This window comes from Sinocyclocheilus anshuiensis, unplaced genomic scaffold (assembly GCF_001515605.1).
Source record: "Sinocyclocheilus anshuiensis isolate Anshui unplaced genomic scaffold, SAMN03320099.WGS_v1.1 scaffold1431, whole genome shotgun sequence".
Lineage (NCBI taxonomy): Eukaryota > Metazoa > Chordata > Actinopteri > Cypriniformes > Cyprinidae > Sinocyclocheilus > Sinocyclocheilus anshuiensis.
The window spans coordinates 37294-58880 of record NW_015537992.1 but is presented as its reverse complement, the minus strand read 5'-3'; the positions used below and the strand labels follow the sequence as shown (position 1 = coordinate 58880).

At 39.0% G+C, this 21587-nt stretch overlaps 1 protein-coding gene across 1 annotated transcript in view; it reads left to right on the top strand.

Annotated features, from left to right (window-relative positions):
• med23 (mediator complex subunit 23) overlaps nt 1-21587 on the top strand; it is a 61731-nt gene that overhangs the window by 35583 nt on the left and 4561 nt on the right. The window contains exons 20-28 of the mRNA XM_016469281.1: nt 4987-5167; nt 7369-7539; nt 10711-10927; nt 11037-11273; nt 12506-12671; nt 12777-12849; nt 13691-13905; nt 19307-19427; nt 21077-21208. Of these exons, the coding sequence (XP_016324767.1) occupies nt 4987-5167; nt 7369-7539; nt 10711-10927; nt 11037-11273; nt 12506-12671; nt 12777-12849; nt 13691-13905; nt 19307-19427; nt 21077-21208 (1513 nt within the window). The remainder of the gene's footprint in view (nt 1-4986; nt 5168-7368; nt 7540-10710; nt 10928-11036; nt 11274-12505; nt 12672-12776; nt 12850-13690; nt 13906-19306; nt 19428-21076; nt 21209-21587) is intronic.

Sequence of the window (21587 nt, the reverse complement as noted above, 5' to 3'; positions counted from 1 at the left end):
TGGCTTCGTCATGCCTGGAGCTGATCCGTGCTGGTCGCTGAGGAAATACATCAACTTCGCGCTGTTGATCGCCGGATCGTTTCAGAAAGGCGGGGCATAGCGGAGCAACAATAATGTACAGTATGTAGAAAATAATGTGTTTTTTGAACCTTAAACCGCATAAACACATTTCATCACACCAAATACACAAAATAATGATTTTTTAGCAACATCATATGACCCCTTTAAAAAAACCTGGTACCGTAACGTTTTCATTTTTTTAGTACCGACTTGGTACCGAAGTACCGGGTCTTTTGACAACACTAGTGAACACAGACGTGACTGCAATTATAAACAGCTCATTATTAAATGGGGGAGTTCCAGCACACTTAAAACATGCAGTTGTGAAACCTTTACCTAAAAAAGCACATCTTGACCTTGCTTTATTGGCCAATTATAGACTCTCGAAATTGCCATTGTCAATTACAGCAGTTGTATTCATATCTTAACTAATTTATCCTTCTTGATTGCTTTTGTCTGGCTTTAGACTAACGTATAGTGCAGAATCAACTCTCTTAAAGGTTACACATGACATTCTCCTTTCTCTTGGCCCAGGTCTGTGCCATTTTGATATTATTGGATCAGAGTGCAACATTTGACACCATTGACCATACAGTTGTTCTAGATCGATAACAGAACTGTGTTGGTGTTCAGGGCATAGCTATACTATAGTTCGCCTCCTACTTAAGTGGTAGGAATTTTGCAGTGCAGGTAGAGGAATTTTTTTTGCCTTCAGCCCTCCTAGACTGCGGGGTTCCTCAGGGCTCTGTTTTAGTACCTCTGCTGTTTACACTCTATATGTCTCCCCTGAGCTCAGTTTTTCAGAAATTTAATTTCACCTGTTTCGCCTTGCTATGCCGATGATACTCAGTTACTCCCCAATAAACCCTGGCAGTAATGGTACTGTTGCTAGTATGGTTTGAATCTTTGGAGAACATTAAAGCCTGTATAGCAAGGGAATCTAAACTGAAGTGCTTTTCCTAGGCTCTCCCAGGACTGCCTCAACTATTCAAGCCCAGTTAGGATCTGTCTCGGCTAATGTTCCACGGTATCGTCAAATTAACCCATATGAGTATGAAGCGGCACAACAACAAATAGAAATGTAAGGCTTTGTTTCATTTTCAAATTAAAACATTAAGCAATGTAGGGCCCTTTGAAATCCGTTTAATTTTTTTCCCCAAATTCCCCTGGACTTAGTTTTAATGGTTAGATTGATTAGTAATCAAAAAGTAAAAAGTAATTGAAATTTTGAAACATATACAATTTAAGAACAATTTATTAAAATTTAAATACATTTTAGGGTCCTATGAAATATGTTTTATTTTTTTCAAATTCAGTTTTATTTTCCCCAAATTCTGTGTTTTCCGTTTTAATTTTTCTGGGATCCATTTTAATAAATTGATTAATTAATATTCAAAAGGCATATCTAATTAGTTGAAATCATAAAACTATATCAGCTTAATTTATTAAATTATTTAGAATAATAGGGCCCTAAGAAATTTTTTATTTCTTCAGAAATTCTTTTATTTTTTGGGGGTTTGTGATTTAATATAAATGTATTATTAAAAAGGGTGCTAATCATCTTCAATCAATCAAAATCAATCTTTTAAAACAATCAAATGAAAATTCAATAGTTTCTTTTATTTTTGACGAACAAAGTGCTGCACATAAGAGGTTTACGGTTAAAATTAAAGCATGGAAGAAAGACTTTGTAATTTTTCCTTTAAGTTTAAAGTAAAATTATTATCATTATTGAGAAGCACATTCTACGGTACAATTGTAATATATTTCTGTCACAGTTTTTATTTTGACGGTTTGCTGTGAAGATCTTTATAGTTTCAGTGTGTATTTTGACGGTAGTTTTTTCTCAAAGTAAACCGTGTAAAGCTGCTGAAGTGACTCTCAGAGCAGCTCTGGAGATGAAGTTCATGTGCTCATGTCTCATATAGAGAGACGCAGACACCAAAAACACTGTGAGCGTCTCATGCGTGCTTGAGTTTGTGTAGTAGACCAAAACCAGTTGTTTTGTCACAAACTAATTGTTTTGTCACACTACTTTCTTTACCACTGGCACTGCTTCATTAGTGACTTAAGCTGAAATCACTGACCCTGTAGAGGTTTGTGTGTGTTCCTGTAGCTCTGGCTGATCTTTTTGTTCTCGTGTCATCTGACAGTGGTTTCACAACACCCTGTTCTGTCTGCAGCACTCATCTGTCTCTCTTTGAATGGCTGATCTGTGTATGTTGTGTGTGTTTGTGTGGTCTACTGTCATCAGAGGCTGCAGCTGCTCTCGGCCGTATAAAGGCTGCTTGTGCTGGGCTGAATGGAGCGGTCTGACCCGCCGCCTGGGCTATCCACTTTATTCACCAGTCATGAGCTCTGCCTCATCACACCGCCGGTGCTGCGGGCACAGATGTGTTTAAGGGCTTTCTGACATTTCTGTCTCTTTCTCAGAGCAATCAAAGGCTGCAGGATACACACGCTGTGTGAATGTTCAGACTGTCAGATTACAGTAAACACAGACTCAGCATTCAGATGCTTGTCATCCCAGTGCTTATGTAATCCAATGTTCTCTGCTCGTTCTTATTCTCCGTCTCTTCTACTTTCCTGGTAGTTTGTTCTGTCCCATGAAGCAGTAATGCTGTTCAAGGTTTCCTTCATCATTTAGTTTTTCATGATCATTTTTTATCCTCTTCCTGACTCTACAATTAACACTTTTAAGAGTGTTATATGTAAATAACATGGTAATAACAATGTTTAAGGACACATTTTTACTACAATATTAGGGGATGCCATTGAACTTGTACATTACTGTTTGGGATCAGTAAAAATGTTTTTGAAAGAAATTAATATTTTTAAATTTAATAATTAATACTTGCTAGGATGCATTAAATTGATCAAAATTGACAGCATTTATAATGTTACAAAAGACTTCTAGTTCAAATAAATGCTGATCTTTTGAACTTTCTATTCATCAAAGAATCCTGAAAAATAAAATGTATCACAGTTTCCACAAAAATATTGTGCAGCACAACTGTTTTCAACATTGATGATAATCAGAAATGTTTCTTGAGCAGCAAATCAGCATATTAGAATGATTTCTGAAGATCATGTGACACTGAAGACTGGAGTAATGATGCTGAAAATACAGCTGCGCATCACAGAAATACATTACAGTTTAACAGATATTCACATAGAAAACAGCTGTTTTAAACTGTAATAATATTTCACTATTTTACTGATTTTGCTGTATTTTTTGTCAAATGAATGCAGTCTTAGTGAGCAGAAGAGACTTTTGAAAAGTAGTATGTGAGTGATGAGGCTATCACTGAATTCATACTCTTAATTCAGAAGAGCAAGACAGCCCTGTTCTCCATCATCTCTGTTGCTTTTTGTTGGGTTTGGACTTGAGTTGGTCAGGTTTAGTCCAGTTCATAAGGGTCTAGATTCCAGTGGTTCTGGTGTATTTTCAGTGATCAGCGTCTCTGAATCTCTCTCACCCTACAGAAGACATCTGCAGTGCGATCACTCGCTCTCTTCTTCTTTCTCTCAGTCTTTCCTGACTCCTGCTGTCTTCTGTTCTCACTGCTTTATCTCTGTCTGTCTCTTCAGAGAGATGCAGCCAGTTCTTGACAGTAGCTTTGCTCTGAGTTTTCTCTGAGCCGAGCGCAGTGTCTTTTACACTGATGTAATACTGTAACATTGCCTAAACTCTTTAATACATTGATGGAATGATGGAAGTGTTTATTGAACCTTTAAACAAAATCTAAACAAAAATCTTTTGTATATGTATGTTTTGTTGAGTGTCATATGTGATGCTTCAGGGTGTTTTGGCTCATAAAGTCTGATATAGTGTAAATATGGAGGAAAAAACAGATGAGTTTTATTCAGAGACTCAAACTGAGCAAAAATATGCAATTTGGTGCAGATGCCGATATTTATATAATGAAATTCTGCTGCTTATAGTGTTAATCAATGAGATCTTTATAACAGTAAGCAGATACTGACATATAATGATATAAATATCAGTCGTCGCTCTATATATCCAATAATCTGTCTTTGTAAGATGAGATTTAAATGCATAGTTTGATGATCAAAGCTCTGCAGTTTCAGAACATATGATGCAATACAATACTGCATGATGATTGATGATGATTGAGAGACAAACAAACATTACTCAAAAAAAAAAAAGATATCTGAATAAGTAAAGCCAAGCTGCTTCAGTCCAGTAAGTGTTCATCTGGAAATATGACTGCAGTTATTCTGACGTTTACTTGATAAAAACCAGTAAAGATCTGACAGCAGAAAGACACGTGAAGCTCCAGCTGAAGCTGGACGCTTGTACAATTACACTAAAAGAGCTGTGACTTCATAAAAAACTCTAAACTATCAATCAGAGACAGAAGCATGGAGTAGATTGTGTGCGACAGGCTTAACAGCAACGTTTGCTCATGTTGATCGTTTAGAGGCTTTAGAAATCTGTGTATCAAATAGGGCTGCACGATAAATCGCATGCGATATTTAATGCGCATCTTGTCAGTAAAGCCGGTTCTGTAATCAGCGGTAAATCTGATTACACAATCTCCATCACGTGTGTGCTTTCACATTGAGCAGCATTAATTACACAGAGCCGTTGTTCACTGACGAGCTGCGCAAAACATGTGCAAAATATGAACGTGGTTTTGCGCTGCTCGTCAGTGAACAACGGCTCTGTGTAGTTAATGCTGCTCAATGTGAAAGCACGCACGTGATGGAGATTTACCGCTGATTACAGAACCGGCTTTACTGACAAGATGCGCATTAAATATCGCATGCGATTTATCGTGCAGCCCTAGTATCAAATGTGTGTATCAAAAGAAAAGAAGTTAAAAGCAGCTTTCATAGCAGCCGAACTGATATCAGATGAATGATAATGCCCGACTAACATGTTATCTGTCCTCTCCTCAGGGTGCTGGAGCGCATCGGGGCGCGGGCGCTGGTGGCCCATGTGCGGACGTTTGCAGACTTCCTAGTGTACGAGTTCAGCACATCAGCAGGAGGACAGCAGCTCAACAAGTGCATCGAGATCCTCAACGACATGGTGTGGAAGTACAACATCGTGACGCTAGACAGACTCATCCTGTGCCTGGTGAGCCCTGACCTCTGACCTCTGACCTCGTCCTGTCCTGCCACAGCACCTCTCACCACATTCTTACTTCACCTCGTAAATAATGCCTCTCAAATAACTCTGCAGTGACCAGTCAATAACAGCACAATAATCTGCAACTCGAGCCTATTTCACAGGTCAGGAGCTTAATTAATTCCACAGTGACAGCTGTATCCGCACACAGTTACTGTTGAAGTTTCAGCATAATCTTATTTACAGGGCTTCCCGCGCGTCCTTAAAAAGTCTTAAATTTAGTTGTATCAAATGTAAGGCCATAAAAAGCCTTAAATGGTACAAGAAAGTCTTAATTAGGATTTCAGGAGGGACGGAAAGACAAGAATTGTGATACGGCTTAATGTGATGATTAAACTTCAAAAGGCTGTGATTTCATTGATTAAATATGAGTTCTGCACGTTTCAGAGTCAGCTGCGCTGCTTTGTGTACTGCTGTTATCGGGGGAAACTGCTGTATTTCTGCCGTTCTGAAACGCCTCCTGCTGGCAGAGAATGAATGTGCATTTTCAATCAGCCCTTCTGCTGTTTTTGTGCAGACAAATGTGAAAATCAACCCATGTTTTTACACAGCAAACACACAGAATTGTAAATGTGAACTAGTGGATCAACAAGTAGATAATGCATTATAAAAATCTAAATAATTAAGACGGTAAAATATATTTAGAGGTTATTTAATTAATGTAATAATTGATTTGATAATTGATTAAATTAATACTTTAGGCTCATCCATCTTATTAAAAATGGTTTAAAGGCTTAAATGTGAAGTGTATCATTTTATAAAACTTTTTGGTTTTGTGAAAACCTGTATCTGAACTGTAAATCATGCTTTTTACAGTCATTTTACAGTTTAATATGTTACTATAGACATTGCCCTACCCCGCTCATATGGTATTAATTTTATTTGTGCAGGTCTTAAAAAGTCTTAAATTTGAGCTTAAAAATCCTGCGGAAACCCTGTATTTATTTAGCCATTATTTCACTATTATTTTTTAGTTTTCACTAAATAAACACAAGGAATTATATTTTTGGTAACACTTTTAGACGTTCTTCTAACTATAAGTAACTCTGCAACTAGCAGTCATTAGAGTATTAGTCGACCGTCTACTTAATATCTGCTAGCGCTTTATTTTGATGCTCCCCCAATAGACATTATATTGCCTATAAGTAACTTTCAGATCTAGCTATCCAAATACTAAGTAAATGTATTTATAAACGTTTATATGCACCAATATAATGGCAACATGTGCTTACATCAAGTGAGATCTGAAGAGAGAATGCATTGAAGATTTGTGTTTCAAAATGTAATTTGAGCTTGGAAATAAAAAGAATCTATGATATATACCATGAACTAAATAATAAACATTGCTGTTTGAGCACTATTTCTAGAAGACTAATCAGATAACAGTAAATGGGTGTCTCTGAGCATGATCTCATTGTCCAGTGAAGCTTATGGATGATCTCAGATCATGCTGAAGAACTTGATCATCAGGTTTAGTTCATGTAGCTCCTAGTCTTTAAAGCAAAACAGTCACACCAAATACTCTGGGACTTCAGTGAGTGATTATGCAAACCAGTCATTAAATCGTTTGAAAAAGACGGTTGAAAGACCTAATCAATGGAAAGTAAACTGCATTTGTGCCACTGAGGTTTAAATCAGAGGCGTTATTTAAATCTATTCCAAAATCCACAATGCAGATTCATCATCGCTGAGTGCTTTGACTGCATGTAATCGTTTTCAAAAAGTGGTATGTTTGTATTTCCAGTGATTCAGCTGTGCTTCGTTTCATGCTTGACTCATGGATTTATTGGCCTGTTAGCGCAGCATGTGAGTAAAGCTGCATGTGAAACATTATCGGTGTGTCAGAAACTAACAGAAGGCCAGCTCGACTGCTGATCAGTCAGCTTCCTGCTGTTACTGTACATGCTCCATTTATCAGTCCCGATCGAGCGCTCACATCAGTGACACTGACCCTTCCTGCAGTGCACAGCGACCTGCTGCGCTTTTGTGCTGTTCAGCCCAGTCTGAAGATCAGATCCCGTTTCCATGCACTGATGAAGAAAATCACACACACACTGGGAAGCATTTCCTGAGAGCTCTGCTGTGTCAACACGCTACACTGAACAAACGTTTCCAAACAAATAGACTGAAGGTTGTGTGTTTCCACGCAGGCGATGAGGAGTCACGAGGGGAACGAGGCTCAGGTCTGCTACTTCATCATCCAGCTCCTCCTCCTCAAACCCAACGACTTCCGCAACCGCGTCAGTGATTTCGTGAAGGAGAACGCTCCCGAACACTGGCTGCAGAGCGACTGGCACACCAAACACATGACCTACCACAAGGTATCACACACACACAGCCTGCTACACGCTAACAACACGGGATTCTTCCCCAGATCAGTTCTGAGCTCCACTCAGTCATGCAGTCACCTGTCAAGAAAAGTTCAGATCTCAGAGTTCAGTAATATCATGGATGGATCCGATTGCATACTGTAAATAATTATCTTGATTTTAATGGTAAAAGACTGTGAAAAACAATGGTAAAAACCTGTTAAAATTGTGTTATAGTCAGCTCCCTTACTTTATTTAGTGAAAAACAGGAATAGGTCTTATCGGACATTTCATGTAATTTAAATTGACAGTTTTTGGAAGTGAAAAATAACAAGTCATCTTATTTACAGTGGAAAACTGTAAACTGACATTCCCAGAATCCTCTGTGTGACAGCTCACATTTGATGGTTTTTTTTTTACATATCAGATATATACTAGGAATTTACTTCATATTTATTGCATTTATTGCACTGTGTTCTCCATCTATATGTTAATATTTACCTCAGTTTGCGGCACCTCTTTATCACCTTTGTTTTTAGGATGGTTGTCAGTACATTATTAATGTAAAAAACAGATTTTAGTACTTCAGTAGGTTGGTATATTGACACATCAGTAAATGTAAATTTACAATATGTGACTCTGGAGCACAAAACCAGTCATAAGGGTCAATTTTTCGAAATTGAGATTCATACATCAGCTGAAAGCTGAATAAATAAGCTTTCCATTGATGTATGGTTTGTTAGGATAGGACAATATTTGGCTGAGATACAACTATTTGAAAATCTGGAATCTGAGGGTGCAAAAAAATCTAAATATTGAGAAAATCATCTTTAAAGTTGTCCAAATGAAGTTCTTAGCAATGCATATTACTAATCAGAAATTAAGTTTTGATATATTTACGGTAGGAAATTTACAAAATATCTTCATGGAACATGATCTTTACTTAAAATCCTAATGATTTTTGGCATAAAAGAAAAATTTATAATTTTGACCCATACAATGTATTGTTGGCTATTGCTACAAATATACCCCAGCGATTTAAGACTGCTTTTGTGCTCCAGGGTCACATATTGTAAATTTCAGCTCAAGCTGTCAAAACTAAAATGTTGCTACCGTATTTTTTACAGTAAAGTTCTACAGTTTTTTTTCTTTTCAGTGCAACAAACAGTAATGCTCAATCTATCAGGATGTGCTGCCAGTGCTAGTCTAAGGTTAAGGTTAGGATGTAGTTAGTATTTGTTTCAGCATTTGTATGCATTCAGCACTATGATTGACTGACATGACCAATAAAATCTTTAGAATCACCTGGGGGAAAAACAAACAAACATGCATTACAAACACACAGCGAGCACACAATGGCACATTAGATAATGTCAGCAGCAGTGTCCATAAAGCTTGTACAGCAAATTATTGGAAAAATGTGTGTCTCAGATTTTCCATCCATCCATTACTGATTACAGACAAAACAAACCAGAATATACAGTTGTGCTTGAGCATGTCACATTTACTTACTAAGAGTCTCTAACAAAACTCTGAAGATGCATGAAGCTCACAAACTTTCACTAATCCAGTGATTATTCCTCCTCAGAAACACTCATCGTTGCAGCCTTGTGACAGGCCTCTCTTTTCTTCTGACTGTACTGTGCTTGATTTACTGAACGTAATGCCCTTCACTCTCAGACAACCTCTTGCCAAGCTTACCAAACGGTGTAAATACACATTTGTGTACAGACACAACAACGCGGTTCAGCAGTGTCCTCTCACAGATGTACGTTAGTTATGGATTTGTGTATAGTACTATACTTGACCTTTAGAGATGAAACAGAAAACCATCTCGGTTCAAGATATTCGGCTAAGTATCAAGCTTGATGGCTGTCTGAAATGTCATAAGCACACAGTTATTATCCCCCCTCCCATCTTCACTTCTCTGTGGCATTTTAAGGAGAGATTGACCCCAGATTGCCTTGACATTTCATCTCTTGTGTATTTGTGCTGAATGGCAAACACACAGTTTGAACTGATCTGACCTGACCATGATGTTCAAACTAAGACCAAAGACAACACGCGAGTTCAGAAGAGCGCCGTATTCTTGATGTTTATCGGTGCACTTGGTAAAGTCCTCAACAGCTGTTCTCTAACATGCAGTACAGCTGTTATCTACTGGGAAAAGACGGAAATCTACAAAACTGTGCCAGTCTTAAAGGAATAGTTCACCCAGAAATGAAAAATCTGTCCATATTTACTCACCCTCATGTCATGCCGAACCTGTGTGAGTTTTGTTCATCTTAAAAACACATATGAGGATATTTTTAATGAAACCTGAGAGATTTCTGTAACCGTGCAACCAAAGCTTTGATGCTTCAAAAAGTTTATAAAGACGTGGTAAAGACCTGTGAAGAGACATGATCGCTTTATATGATGAATAGATTTAAAGGAATAGTTCACCCAAAAATGAGAATTTGTTGAAAATGTGCTCACCCTCAGTCCATCCGAGATTAGGATGAGTTTGTATCTTCATCAGGTTTGGAGAAATGTAGCATTGCATCAGTGTCTCAGCAATGGATGCTCTACAGTGAATGGGTGCCGTCAGAATGAGAGTCCAAACAGCTGATAAAAACATCACAATAATCCACAAGTAATCCACAGCACTCCAGTCCATCAGTTAACATCTGGAGAACATCTTTCTTTAATTTACGCTTGTATTCACATATAAAAAATTGATAAACACACATACATGGAGCTCATCAAATATGGTAAATGGAAGCTTAAATGTTCTTTGACGCATGAGAACAAACCTCATTGGCCAGAAGACTTGTGTTAAACCACTTTTACAATGTGAACTTTTGAAAGCATCAAAGTTTTGGTTCCATAGACTTTAAATGGAGGGACAGAAATCTCTCAGGTTTCATTAAAAATGTCCTCATCTGTGTTTTGAATATGAACAGGGTCAGTAAATGATGACAGAATGTTCATTTTTGAGTGAGCTGTCCCTTTAAGAGGTATGTAAGCCGCCTATAACCTATGACATGCTAACATAAATGTTCAGCTGAATTCAGCCAGCAGTGTATTTTTGGTCCAGGTAATGGTTTTGGCAAAAACAACAGCGTTTTGATTTATTATAGCTGTCTCTGAATACTAACCTGGTTATATTAGTAATGAGCCCCTTTGCTGTGTCCTGTGCAGAAGTATCCAGAGAAGCTGTACTTCGAAGGTCTGGCAGAGCAGGTCAACCCTCCCATTCAGCTGCACTTACAGTACCTGCCCATCTACTTCGGTAACGTGTGTCTGCGCTTCCTTCCTGTGTTCGACATCGTCATCCATCGCTTCCTGGAGCTGCTGCCTGTGTCCAAGTCTCTGGAGACGCTGCTCGATCACCTGGGGGGGCTCTACAAGTTCCATGGTGAGAGTCATGACAGGCACTGGGAATTAAAAGTGTTATTGTTTATATATTGAAATAGTTAAACTGAAATCAAACTTTTTACTGTTATCCTAAAACTGTGTGCGTGCAGATCGTCCGGTGACGTACCTGTACAACACGCTGCACTATTACGAGAGACACCTGCGAGATCGCACCAACCTGAAGAGGAAGCTGGTGCACGCTATCATGAGCTCGCTCAAGGACAACCGTACACCTGGCTGGTGTCTCAGCGAGACATACCTGAAGTGTGCCATGAACCCCCGGGACGACAACGTCTGGATCCCCGACGACACGTACTACTGCAAACTCATCGGGCGGCTCGTGGATAATATCCTTAACTGAGCAACCACAGCCAGCGCTGTCACATCAGGGCATGGTGACTGCGTGAGGAGCACGAGGTGGCCTTAAACGAGAAAGAAAACTATGCACTGGCGAGTATATGAAACATAAAACTGCTATTTATAGATTCTAACAGTGCATGGTTATGAGAACACAATCGCAAAGGCTACAATTGAATTATATATATATATATGTGACCCTGGACCACAAAACCAGTCATAAGGGTAAATTTTTCGAAATTGAGTTTCATGCATCATCTGAAAGCTGAATAAATAATCTTTCCATTGATGTATGGTTTGTTAGGATCGGACAATATTTGGCTGAGATACAACTATTTGAAAATCTGGAATCTGAGGGTGCAAAAAAATCTAAATATTGAGAAAATCATCTTTAAAGTTGTCCAAATGAAGTTCTTAGCAATGCATATTACTAATCAAAAATTAAGTTTTGATATATTTACGGTAGGAAATTTACAAAATATCTTCATGCAACATGATCTTTACTTAATATCCTAATGATTTTTGTCATAAAAGAAAAATCAATAATTTTGACCCATACAATGTATTTTTGGCTATTGCTACAAATATACCCCAGCGACTTAAGACTGCTTTTGTGCTTCAGGGTCACATATATATATATATATATATATATATATATATATATAGATATAGATATATATATATATATATATAGAGAGAGAGAGAGAGAGAGAGTCTGATGCATGTTCATAGTGAAGCGTTCCACTGTTATTTTAGACGTGAGCTACTCATGATCTGTCAGCGTTTTCAGTGTCTCAGAGCGGCTCGGTTCACAGTAAACGCTGCTCCAAACAAACCCCATCTCTGCAAGTGCTGTGAGTTTGAGTCGCTCATAACATGCATTTGAAAATGCAACACACCAATGATCTTCACAAAATTGCTTATAAATTTGTTGTCACCAAAATAGAAGCTTTATGGTCTCCCTATGTTTTTCTGCATAAATATGAAAGCAAAGACGACCCTTAATATTAGTATTGTAATTCCTAAGTCCTCCAGAGTTTAGCTCCAAATCCGATCAAACACCCTTGAACCAGCTAATCGAGGATTACTGGGAAATTACAGGCAGCCAGGTGAGTTTGATCAGGGCTGGAGCTGAGCTCCTGGTTTAAAGTGTCTTGCAAAAGTGTCAGATGTTGAATGTGGCAAGAGAAGAGTCAAGAAACCCTTCCTTAACCGGTGCTACCCATGGCAGGTAAATCTCCAGGACCGTTCCCCAACTGTGACTGGCGGTTTAACGAGTTTCCAAACCCGGCCGCTCACGCGCTACACGTCACCTGTGTGGAGCTCATGGCTCTGGCCGTGCCGGGGAAAGACGTGGGCAACGCTCTGCTCAATGTCGTGCTCAAGAGGTCAGAGTTCATCCCTGCCACCTGTGATCCTGTGTCAGGAGATGCACAGACACACACGTTCATATGTAACAGTGGTGTGTTGAATGATGAATGTGTGTTTTGCAGCCAACCGCTGGTTCCTCGGGAGAACATCACAGCGTGGATGAACGCTATCGGCCTGGTCATCACTGCCCTGCCTGTACGCACACCATCTTCATTCACTTATCTACTCTTTCTCTCGTACAGCAGAGTTAGCGCTGACTTGTGATGAATAATGCTCATTGGACCGCTAGGGTTACATGCAGCACCTGAGACAGTAATTGTCAAGTTCACAGCAGTGTTATTTTAGTATCATTGAAATATTGTTTCAGTTTTTATTAATACTTTAAATTAGTTTTGTTAAAGTTTTAGCGGTTACACTTTATTTTGATGGTCCACTTTAGACATTCTACTAACTATTAGTAACTTTGCAACTACATGGCTACTAAGAGTAGACTTAGCTTAGGTTTAGGGTTAGTAGAATAAGTTGACATATACTTGCAAAGACTCTTATAGTCAGTATGTTGAATGTTGTGGACCCATCAAAAGTGTTAGCAGATATTAAGCAGACAGTCTACTAATACTCTAATGACTGCTAGTTGAGATGTAGTTGCAAAGTTACTTACTGTCAGTAGAATGTCTAAAAGTGGACTATCAAAATAAAGTGTTACCGTTTTAGCAATTTTATGTGCTTTTTCTTTTTTTATGTGTTGATATAGTTTTTATAATTTTAATTATTTTTATTACATCAGGTTAAATGATGACTGTTTCCTTGGCAACTAGCTGAATTAAAATGTTTACAGTAAAATAATTACTGTGTTTCAGTTAGCATTTATTTTATTTCAAGTAAGAATTTTTTTATCGTTTTAGTTTTAATAATAACCCTGCTTCATGGATGAGACCTGAGATGTTTGTAGTCACTGTTTTTGGAGCCATAATTGACAAATGATTTGAACTGAGTTCATGTAATTTCTCGTGCTTTCCGTCTGTCTCTCTGTCAGGAGCCGTACTGGATCGTGCTTCACGACCGTATTGTGAGTGTGATCAGCAGTGCGGTTCTGAGTTCGGAGACGGAGTGGGTGGGTTACCCGTTCCAGCTGCTGGACTTCACCGCCTGTCACCGCTCGTACTCAGAGATGCACTGCAGCTACATTCTGGCGCTGGCTCACGCCGTGTGGCATCACTCCAGCATCGGACAGCTCTCCCTCATACCCAAGTAAGACCTCACGCCCGTCTCAAAAACACCCTGCACACTGAACCGTTCACCACACCTGCCAGTGGGGCAGAGACACCTTTACTGGCCATCTTAGCAGCCATTAAACTACATTGTTTTCATTCTTAAAGTTAGGATGCATTCTGACCAATAATCAGGGTCCCTGCGGTTCCTTAAAAAGCCTTGAATTCAGTAAAAACTAATTTATGGTCATAAAAAATCTTAAATACTTAAAAGGCTTAATGATCATTTCAAGAGGTTTAAATGTGGGCAAAAAAACGGTAATCATGATACGACATAATTTAAATGACCAAACTTTAAAAGCCTATGATTTCTTTAAATAAATATGAGCGCTGCATGTTTTAAAGTACAAACATGGTGCTGTTGTTTTACAGGCTCTCAGTTTCAGATCGGTTCTCAATCAGTGAATACCGCACATTTATGCACATACTTTATAGCGTTGTGAGATGCATATTTGATCTCCCTCATATCTGTTTGAAGTAGTGAAGCAGATCCATTTCAAAATAAGAGTATTTCTGGGTGGTTTATAATTAAAAGTCCCTCATTATGCATAGAATCTTTCTTTTTTGGTGATCAATAAAGTGTATCTGGCATTTAATTTCACCACATCACAGGAAGGAAAGACAATAAACCTTTTTTAACACATTGGAATTTTACTAGTTTCAGCACAATATCTGTAATCTATTTGTAAATGCTTTATTATTGTATCAGCAAAATCTAATATCGCTTGACCGCTATTTTGTATGTGGTATATTGGTACATAAACCGATTTCAGTACATATTGAATAGAACCTGTCTTGTGTATTTTAGATTTGAAGTTACCCTGTTTTGCTGATAAACCGTATATGTCCTTGTTGAATTTGTGCCACAGCCCATTTAATCAATTGAAAGAATCTGAGATGCATGATTTCAGATTGTATGGGTTTGTTCTGAATGGACAAACAGTATGAATTTTATTAGTGCAGATCTTAAAAAGCCTTAACTTAGATGCCCTGATAAATAGATAAATGCTGTGGTTGAGTTGTGAGTTGCAGCTAAGTGTGTGTGCGTGTGTGCGTGTGTGTGTGTGAGAGAGTGTGTGTGCGTGTGTGTGTGTGTGTGAGGATGAGTCAGTGATGAGCTGAGATCACTTCACCTGCTGCCTCCACACACTCCTCATCCCACCACAGAACAACACATCACATCCACAGAGACGCCATCAGTGCTCTCAGATTGAGCATGAACACACTTCTGTGCTCGAGTCTGTTGTTCTGTGTGTCAGCTATGACAGAATGCTGCCTGTGCACAAACTGACTCCTCGTTAGTTGTTCGTAACGCTTTTTACTTAAGTATGATGGTCAGTTTTGTACCAGAGTGAGGCTGCATGGCTTGAAAAAGATGGATTTCGTAACATCATCTGAAAAGTTGTTTCAGAAGCAGAGCAGGTATTGATAAAAGATGATAAAGACAAATTTATCATTGTAATAACATGCTGTTTAGTCGATCACAGTAGGAGCTGTGCATTATTAAAGTAAATCAATTCAGATTTTCTGTTGGCTTTAAAGGTAGTTCATGTAATTTACATAATTTGTGGTCGGTTTTTGAAAAAAGTCTCTTCTGCTCACCAAGTCTGCATTTATTTGTTTAAAAATACAGTAGAAACAGTAATATTGTGAAATATTATTAGAATTTAAAATAGCTGTTTTCTATGTGAATATCTGTTAAACTGTCATTTATTCCTGTGATCAAGAACCCTGGATAAATGACACTACCCGCTCTCTCAGACGTACCTGCAGAGTAGCTGAGAGAAAGTGGAAAAAAGATAAACTAAATATCTCGTTCGAAATGATGCAGGACGCATTATGTAAATACCAGAGAGCAGTTAAATCTGCTAAAACTTACATTTTTTCCCGACCTTGTAGCCAGTAACAGCCAGCGGCCTCAGGTTCTTTTTAATGTTTTTAACTCTCTTGTTAACCCACGTGATTCAGATTGTATTGTGCCATCTTTAATATTATGTGAAAACTTTCTGAAATATTTTGTGGACAAAATTGCTGGTCTTAGTTTTCCACCCATCACGGTTATCAGTGACTCCCTTGATTTCACTTTTTGCCCAGCTGTCTTTCAGCAGTTTGAGCCTGTTACATTCTCCTATCTTTCTGACATAGTTAAACAGCTACGTCCTGCAAACTGCCCCCTTGACAGTATTCCTGCACGCTTAACTAAAGATGTCTTTGACACTGTTGGGCCAAGCGTTGTATCTTCTTTCAACAGTTTGAGCCGGTTACATTCTCCTATCTTTCTGACATAGTTAAACAGCTACGTCCTGCAAACTGCCCCCTTGACAGTATTCCTGCACGCTTAGTTAAAGATGTCTTTGACACTGTTGAGCCAAGCATTGTATCTTTGGTTAATACATCTCTCAGCTCAGGATGTGTACCAGCTGTTTTTAAACATGCCATTGTGCAACCGCTTCTAAAAAAGAATAACTTGGATCCTTCAATTTTGTCTAAATTTAGACCTATATCTAAACTCCCCTTTTTATCGAAAGTTTTGGAGAGAGTTGTTTTTAATCAACTTCAATCATTTCTTGATGAATGTAGTATTTATGAAAAATTTCAGTCTGGTTTTAAGCCCTGTCACAGTACAGAAACTGCTCTTTTAAAAGTTTCTAATGATCTTCTTTTAACTGTGGACTGCTGTTTTAGTCCTTTTGGATTTGACTGCGGCCTTTGATACGGTCAACCACTCAATTCTTTTATCTAGACTTGAACAGTGTGTCGGCATTAAGGGCATAACCCTTACATGGTTTCAGTCGTATTGAGAGTTGTTTTTAATCAACTTCAATCATTTCTTGATGAATGTAGTATTTATGAAAAATTTCAGTCTGGTTTTAAGCCCTGTCACAGTACAGAAACTGCTCTTTTAAAAGTTTCTAATGATCTTCTTTTAACTGTGGACTGCTGTTTTAGTCCTTTTGGATTTGACTGTGGCCTTTGATACGGTCAACCACTCAATTCTTTTATCTAGACTTGGAACAGTGTGTCGGCATTAAGGGCATAGCCCTTAAATGGTTTCAGTCGTATTTGACAGACAGAAGTTTTTCTGTTCACCTTGGTAAATTTTCTTCATCTGTTGCCCCTCTTTTTTGTGGCGTCCCCCAAGGGTCAATATTGGGTCCTATGTTGTTTTCTTTGTATATGCTGCCCTGGGGTATATTTTTTAGAAAGCACAATATCTCCTTCCACTGTAATGCGAATGATGTAAAAATGTATTTGCCTGTCAAAACAAATGACAAAACCTAATTTCTGTCATTACTAAATTGCCTGAGAGATTTAAAAACATGGCAGGATCAGAACTTTCTTTGTCTTAATGAAAATAAGACTGAGATTGTTGTGTTTGGTCATCCTGGGGATTTAAGTGCTTGTGTAGATGCACTTGGTAATTTAGGTTTGTATGTTCGTCCATTTACCAAGAATCTCGGTGTGATTTTTGACAGTGCTTTTAAATCTGAAAAACATTAGTTCTGTTGTAAAAGCCAGTTTCTTTCAACTGAGACTGTTGGCTAAAGTCAAGCCCTACCTGCCACATAAGGAGTTTGAAAGTGTAATTCATGCTTTTATAACGTCTAGACTAGACTACTGTAACTCTTTATATGTTGGTTTGGATCAGTCATCTCTTCAATGCTTACAGTTAGTCCAAAATGCAGCAGCTCGGCTTCTAACTGGGACTAAAAAGTATGAGCACATTACCCCTGTCTTAGCTTCACTACACTGGCTTCCTTTCCGCTTCAGGATTGATTTCAAGATTTTATTGTTTGTTTTTAAGATTTCAAATGGTTTGACGCCTGCTTATTTATCAGAGCTTTTACATGTCTACACTCCTGTTAAAGCGCTGAGGTCGTCCAATCAGGTGCTCCTCGATGTTCCGAGAGCCAGGTTAAAAAATAAAGGTGACCGAGCTTTTTCAGTGGTGGCACCTAATTTGTGGAATAGTTTACCTGTACACATAAGAACTGCTCAGACTGTTGGAATTTTTAAGTCATTACTTAAGACCCACCTGTATTCCTTGGCTTTTATTTCGAGCTGAGCTGAGACATTGTGATGTTTTTTTTTTTTTACTGTATTCGTCTTGTTTGTGTGTGTGTTTTTCTGGACATTGTTAAGCACTTTGGTCAACCATGGTTGTTTTTAAATGTGCTATATAAATAAAATTGAACTGAACTGAACTGAATCAAAGCTGAATTTTCAGCATAATTTCTCCAGTCTTCAGTGTCACATGATCTTTAGAAATCATTCTAATTTGCTGATTTGCTGCTCGAGAAACATTTCTGATTGTTATCAATGTTGAAAACAGTTGTGCTGCTTGTGACACGTTTTATTTTTCAGGATTCACAGATGAATAGAACGTTCAAAAGAACAGCATTTATTTGAAATGGAATCTTTCGTAACAATGTAAATGTCTTTACTGTCACTTTAATGCATCCTCGCTGAATAAAAGTATTAATTTCTTAAAAAAAAAACAATCATACTGAGTCCAAACGTCTGAGCAGTGGTGTGTGTGTTGTGTTGTGCCTCGTGCAGCAGTCATATGCTCTTGTTTGTTTTGATGTGTCTGTGCTGACAGCACTGTGATGTCTGGGATCGTGGCCATGCACACACTGATCATTCAGTGACAGGCAGCTCCTGCAGGAGCTGTGATAGGACACGGTTCACAGCGTCTGACACACTCCATCTGCGGCGACGGGGGAATATCAGCACACTCCCCATCTGATGAAACGCTTAAACCTCTGAATGCTGGTGTGTGTGGCTCACTCCCGCAGCCGCTGCATCCACAGCCTGTCCACTCGTGTGAATGTGACGCCACTTGAACACTGTCATTTATTTGCACTTATTCGACTCATTCTCATTCGAGTTCCAGTGTTGAACATTCAACAGAGAGAAAGCATTTGAGAGTGACACACACTTCAGCTGTGAGCAGATTCACGAAGCTCCAGTCCTGACATGATCAATAACAGAAGGTCATTGGGTTTCAACCCGATGAGCAAAAAATGTCATGAAAATGGGTTTAATGTTCTGATTGGATGAGCTCAGGGCGGATCGATCATGATGGTGATGTCATCCGCTGTGAACCAATCTTCATTAAACACACTCATTGTGACTCAGATGTGTTCAGAGCTGTAGTTAAACACTCACACACGGACACCACTGCAGCCAAATTCCTTCTCGATTCATGCAGAAATTGCTACATTTCTTCCTCCTTAAACAGCCTGCAGTTAGTATTGTGTTAGACTGAATACAGTTTGTCAATGTGTGTGATTATTGATTGATCAGTGGTGTCTTCATCTTGGTGTTGCAGTGATTTTAACCATGGTTTTCACGTGATTTGTGTGTGTGTGTGTGAGGTTCCTCTCAGAGGTGCTGAAGCCCATCGTGAAGACGGAGTTCCAGTTGCTGTACGTGTATCACCTGGTGGGGCCGTTTCTGCAGCGCTTCCAGCAGGAGAGGACCAGATGCATGCTGGAGGTATAGCCACACACACACACACTCACTCACACAAACACACCTGCCCATTTCACAGTCACACTCACCTTGACACAAGCCTCTGAACATGCCGCACATATGCAGCGGACGGAGAAGCAGCTCACACACACACACATATAGAGAGCGCTTCAGCCGAGGCAAGTAGTACATGCTGAGCTCCTCTGGGGCTGTTTGAAGCAGTCCAGCTAATGAAAGTGCTCTTTACACACCGAGCACACTGCACTTTTACCCACAAACCCTCAAGCTTCTTATGCTCTCTCTCCTTTACTGAACACTCCCATCTCATCCAGTTGAGCTGCCAGCGCTTACACCATCCTCATCAAACGTGCTAGTACCAAAAATTAACCAATACCAGTTACTCCAGTGAAGACCCAAACTCATGAATATCACTCTGATCATGCTTACGCTCTTCTACCACCCACACGCTATAACCAGTTACCAAATGTAATTAATATCAGAGACTGTATATAGCTGAGATGGACCGCTGGTGTTACTATGAATGATAAAATAAAATAAAAGTCACAAAGTCAACAGCTGGTCTTTTATCTTGCGCTCGGCCTTCACTCTGCGCTGGACATGTGCATTGACTGGGCCAATCCAAAATATATAGTCTTTTGGCATTACTTGAGGGTAAGAAATAAGGGTGTGCAGTATTGACAAAGATGTATTTACATTTAGATGTATTTATACAGACTCAAAGATACATGAATGCATTTACACTGCTATGACAATTACATAAATAATGCTATGAGTTTAATATAGAAAAAAAAACACATTGAATACAAAAATATGAAATCATGGGAAAAATAAAATCATGTTTTACGTTTACATTTACATTGTCATTTAGCAGACGCTTTTATCCAAAGCGACTTACAAATGAGGACAATAGAAGCAATCAAAATCAACAAAAGAGCAATGATATGTAAGTGCAAATGACAAGTCTCAGTTAGCCTAACGCAGTACACGTAGCAAGATATATATATATATATATATTATACACACACACACACACAAAGAAAAACAAGTAGATAGAATAGAAAAAATAGAAGGCCTAGTGTTAGGTTTTTTTTTTTAATAAAAAAAGATAAATAGATAAAGTAGAATTAAAATAGAATAGAAAGTGCTAGAGTTAGAGGGTCAAATAAAGGTGGAACAGATGTGTTTTTAGTCGTTTCTTGAAGATGGTTAAGGACTCAGCTGCTGGGATTGATTTGGGCAGGTCATTCCACCAGGAGCGAACAGTTAATGAAAAAGTCAGTGAAAGTGATTTTGTGCCTCTTTGAGATGGCACAATAATACGCCGTTCACTTGCAGAACGCAAGCTTCTAGAGGCACATAACTCTGAAGTAATGAATTTAGGTAAAGGGGTGCAGAGCCAGTGGTGGTTTTGTAGGCAAACATTAATGCCTTGAATTTAATGCGAGCAGCTACTGGTAGCCAGTGCAAATTGATGAACAGAGGTGTGACTTGCACTCTCTTCGGCTCGTTAAAGATGAATCTTGCCGCCATTGATATTAATGAATCAGAATGATTTGAATCCGAGTGTATTGAATCGTAATCTGTGTTGTGATGAATATCATGAGGTCTTTGCTGTCTTGTGAGTTAAGATGAATGTGTTCCTCCTCTCTCAGATTGGAGTGGCGTTTTATGAGATGCTTCAGGCTGTGGACCAGCACAGTAAACACCTGGCCTATATGGACCCCATCTGTGACTTCCTGTACCACATCAAATACATGTTTACTGGGGACAGCGTCAAAGACCAGGTAGCACACGCACACACACAGACACTCACTCACTCACACGCACAGACACACACACACAGACACTCACTCGCACGCACAGACACACACACACACAGACACTCACACACACACACAGACACTCACTCACTCAAACACGCACAGACACACACACACACACAGACACTCACTCACTCAAACACGCACAGACACACACACACACACAGACACTCACTCACTCAAACACGCACAGACACACACACACACACAGACACTCACTCACTCAAACACGCACAGACACACACACACACACAGACACTCACTCACTCAAACACGCACAGACACACACACACACACAGACACTCACTCACTCAAACACGCTCACACACACACACACACACTC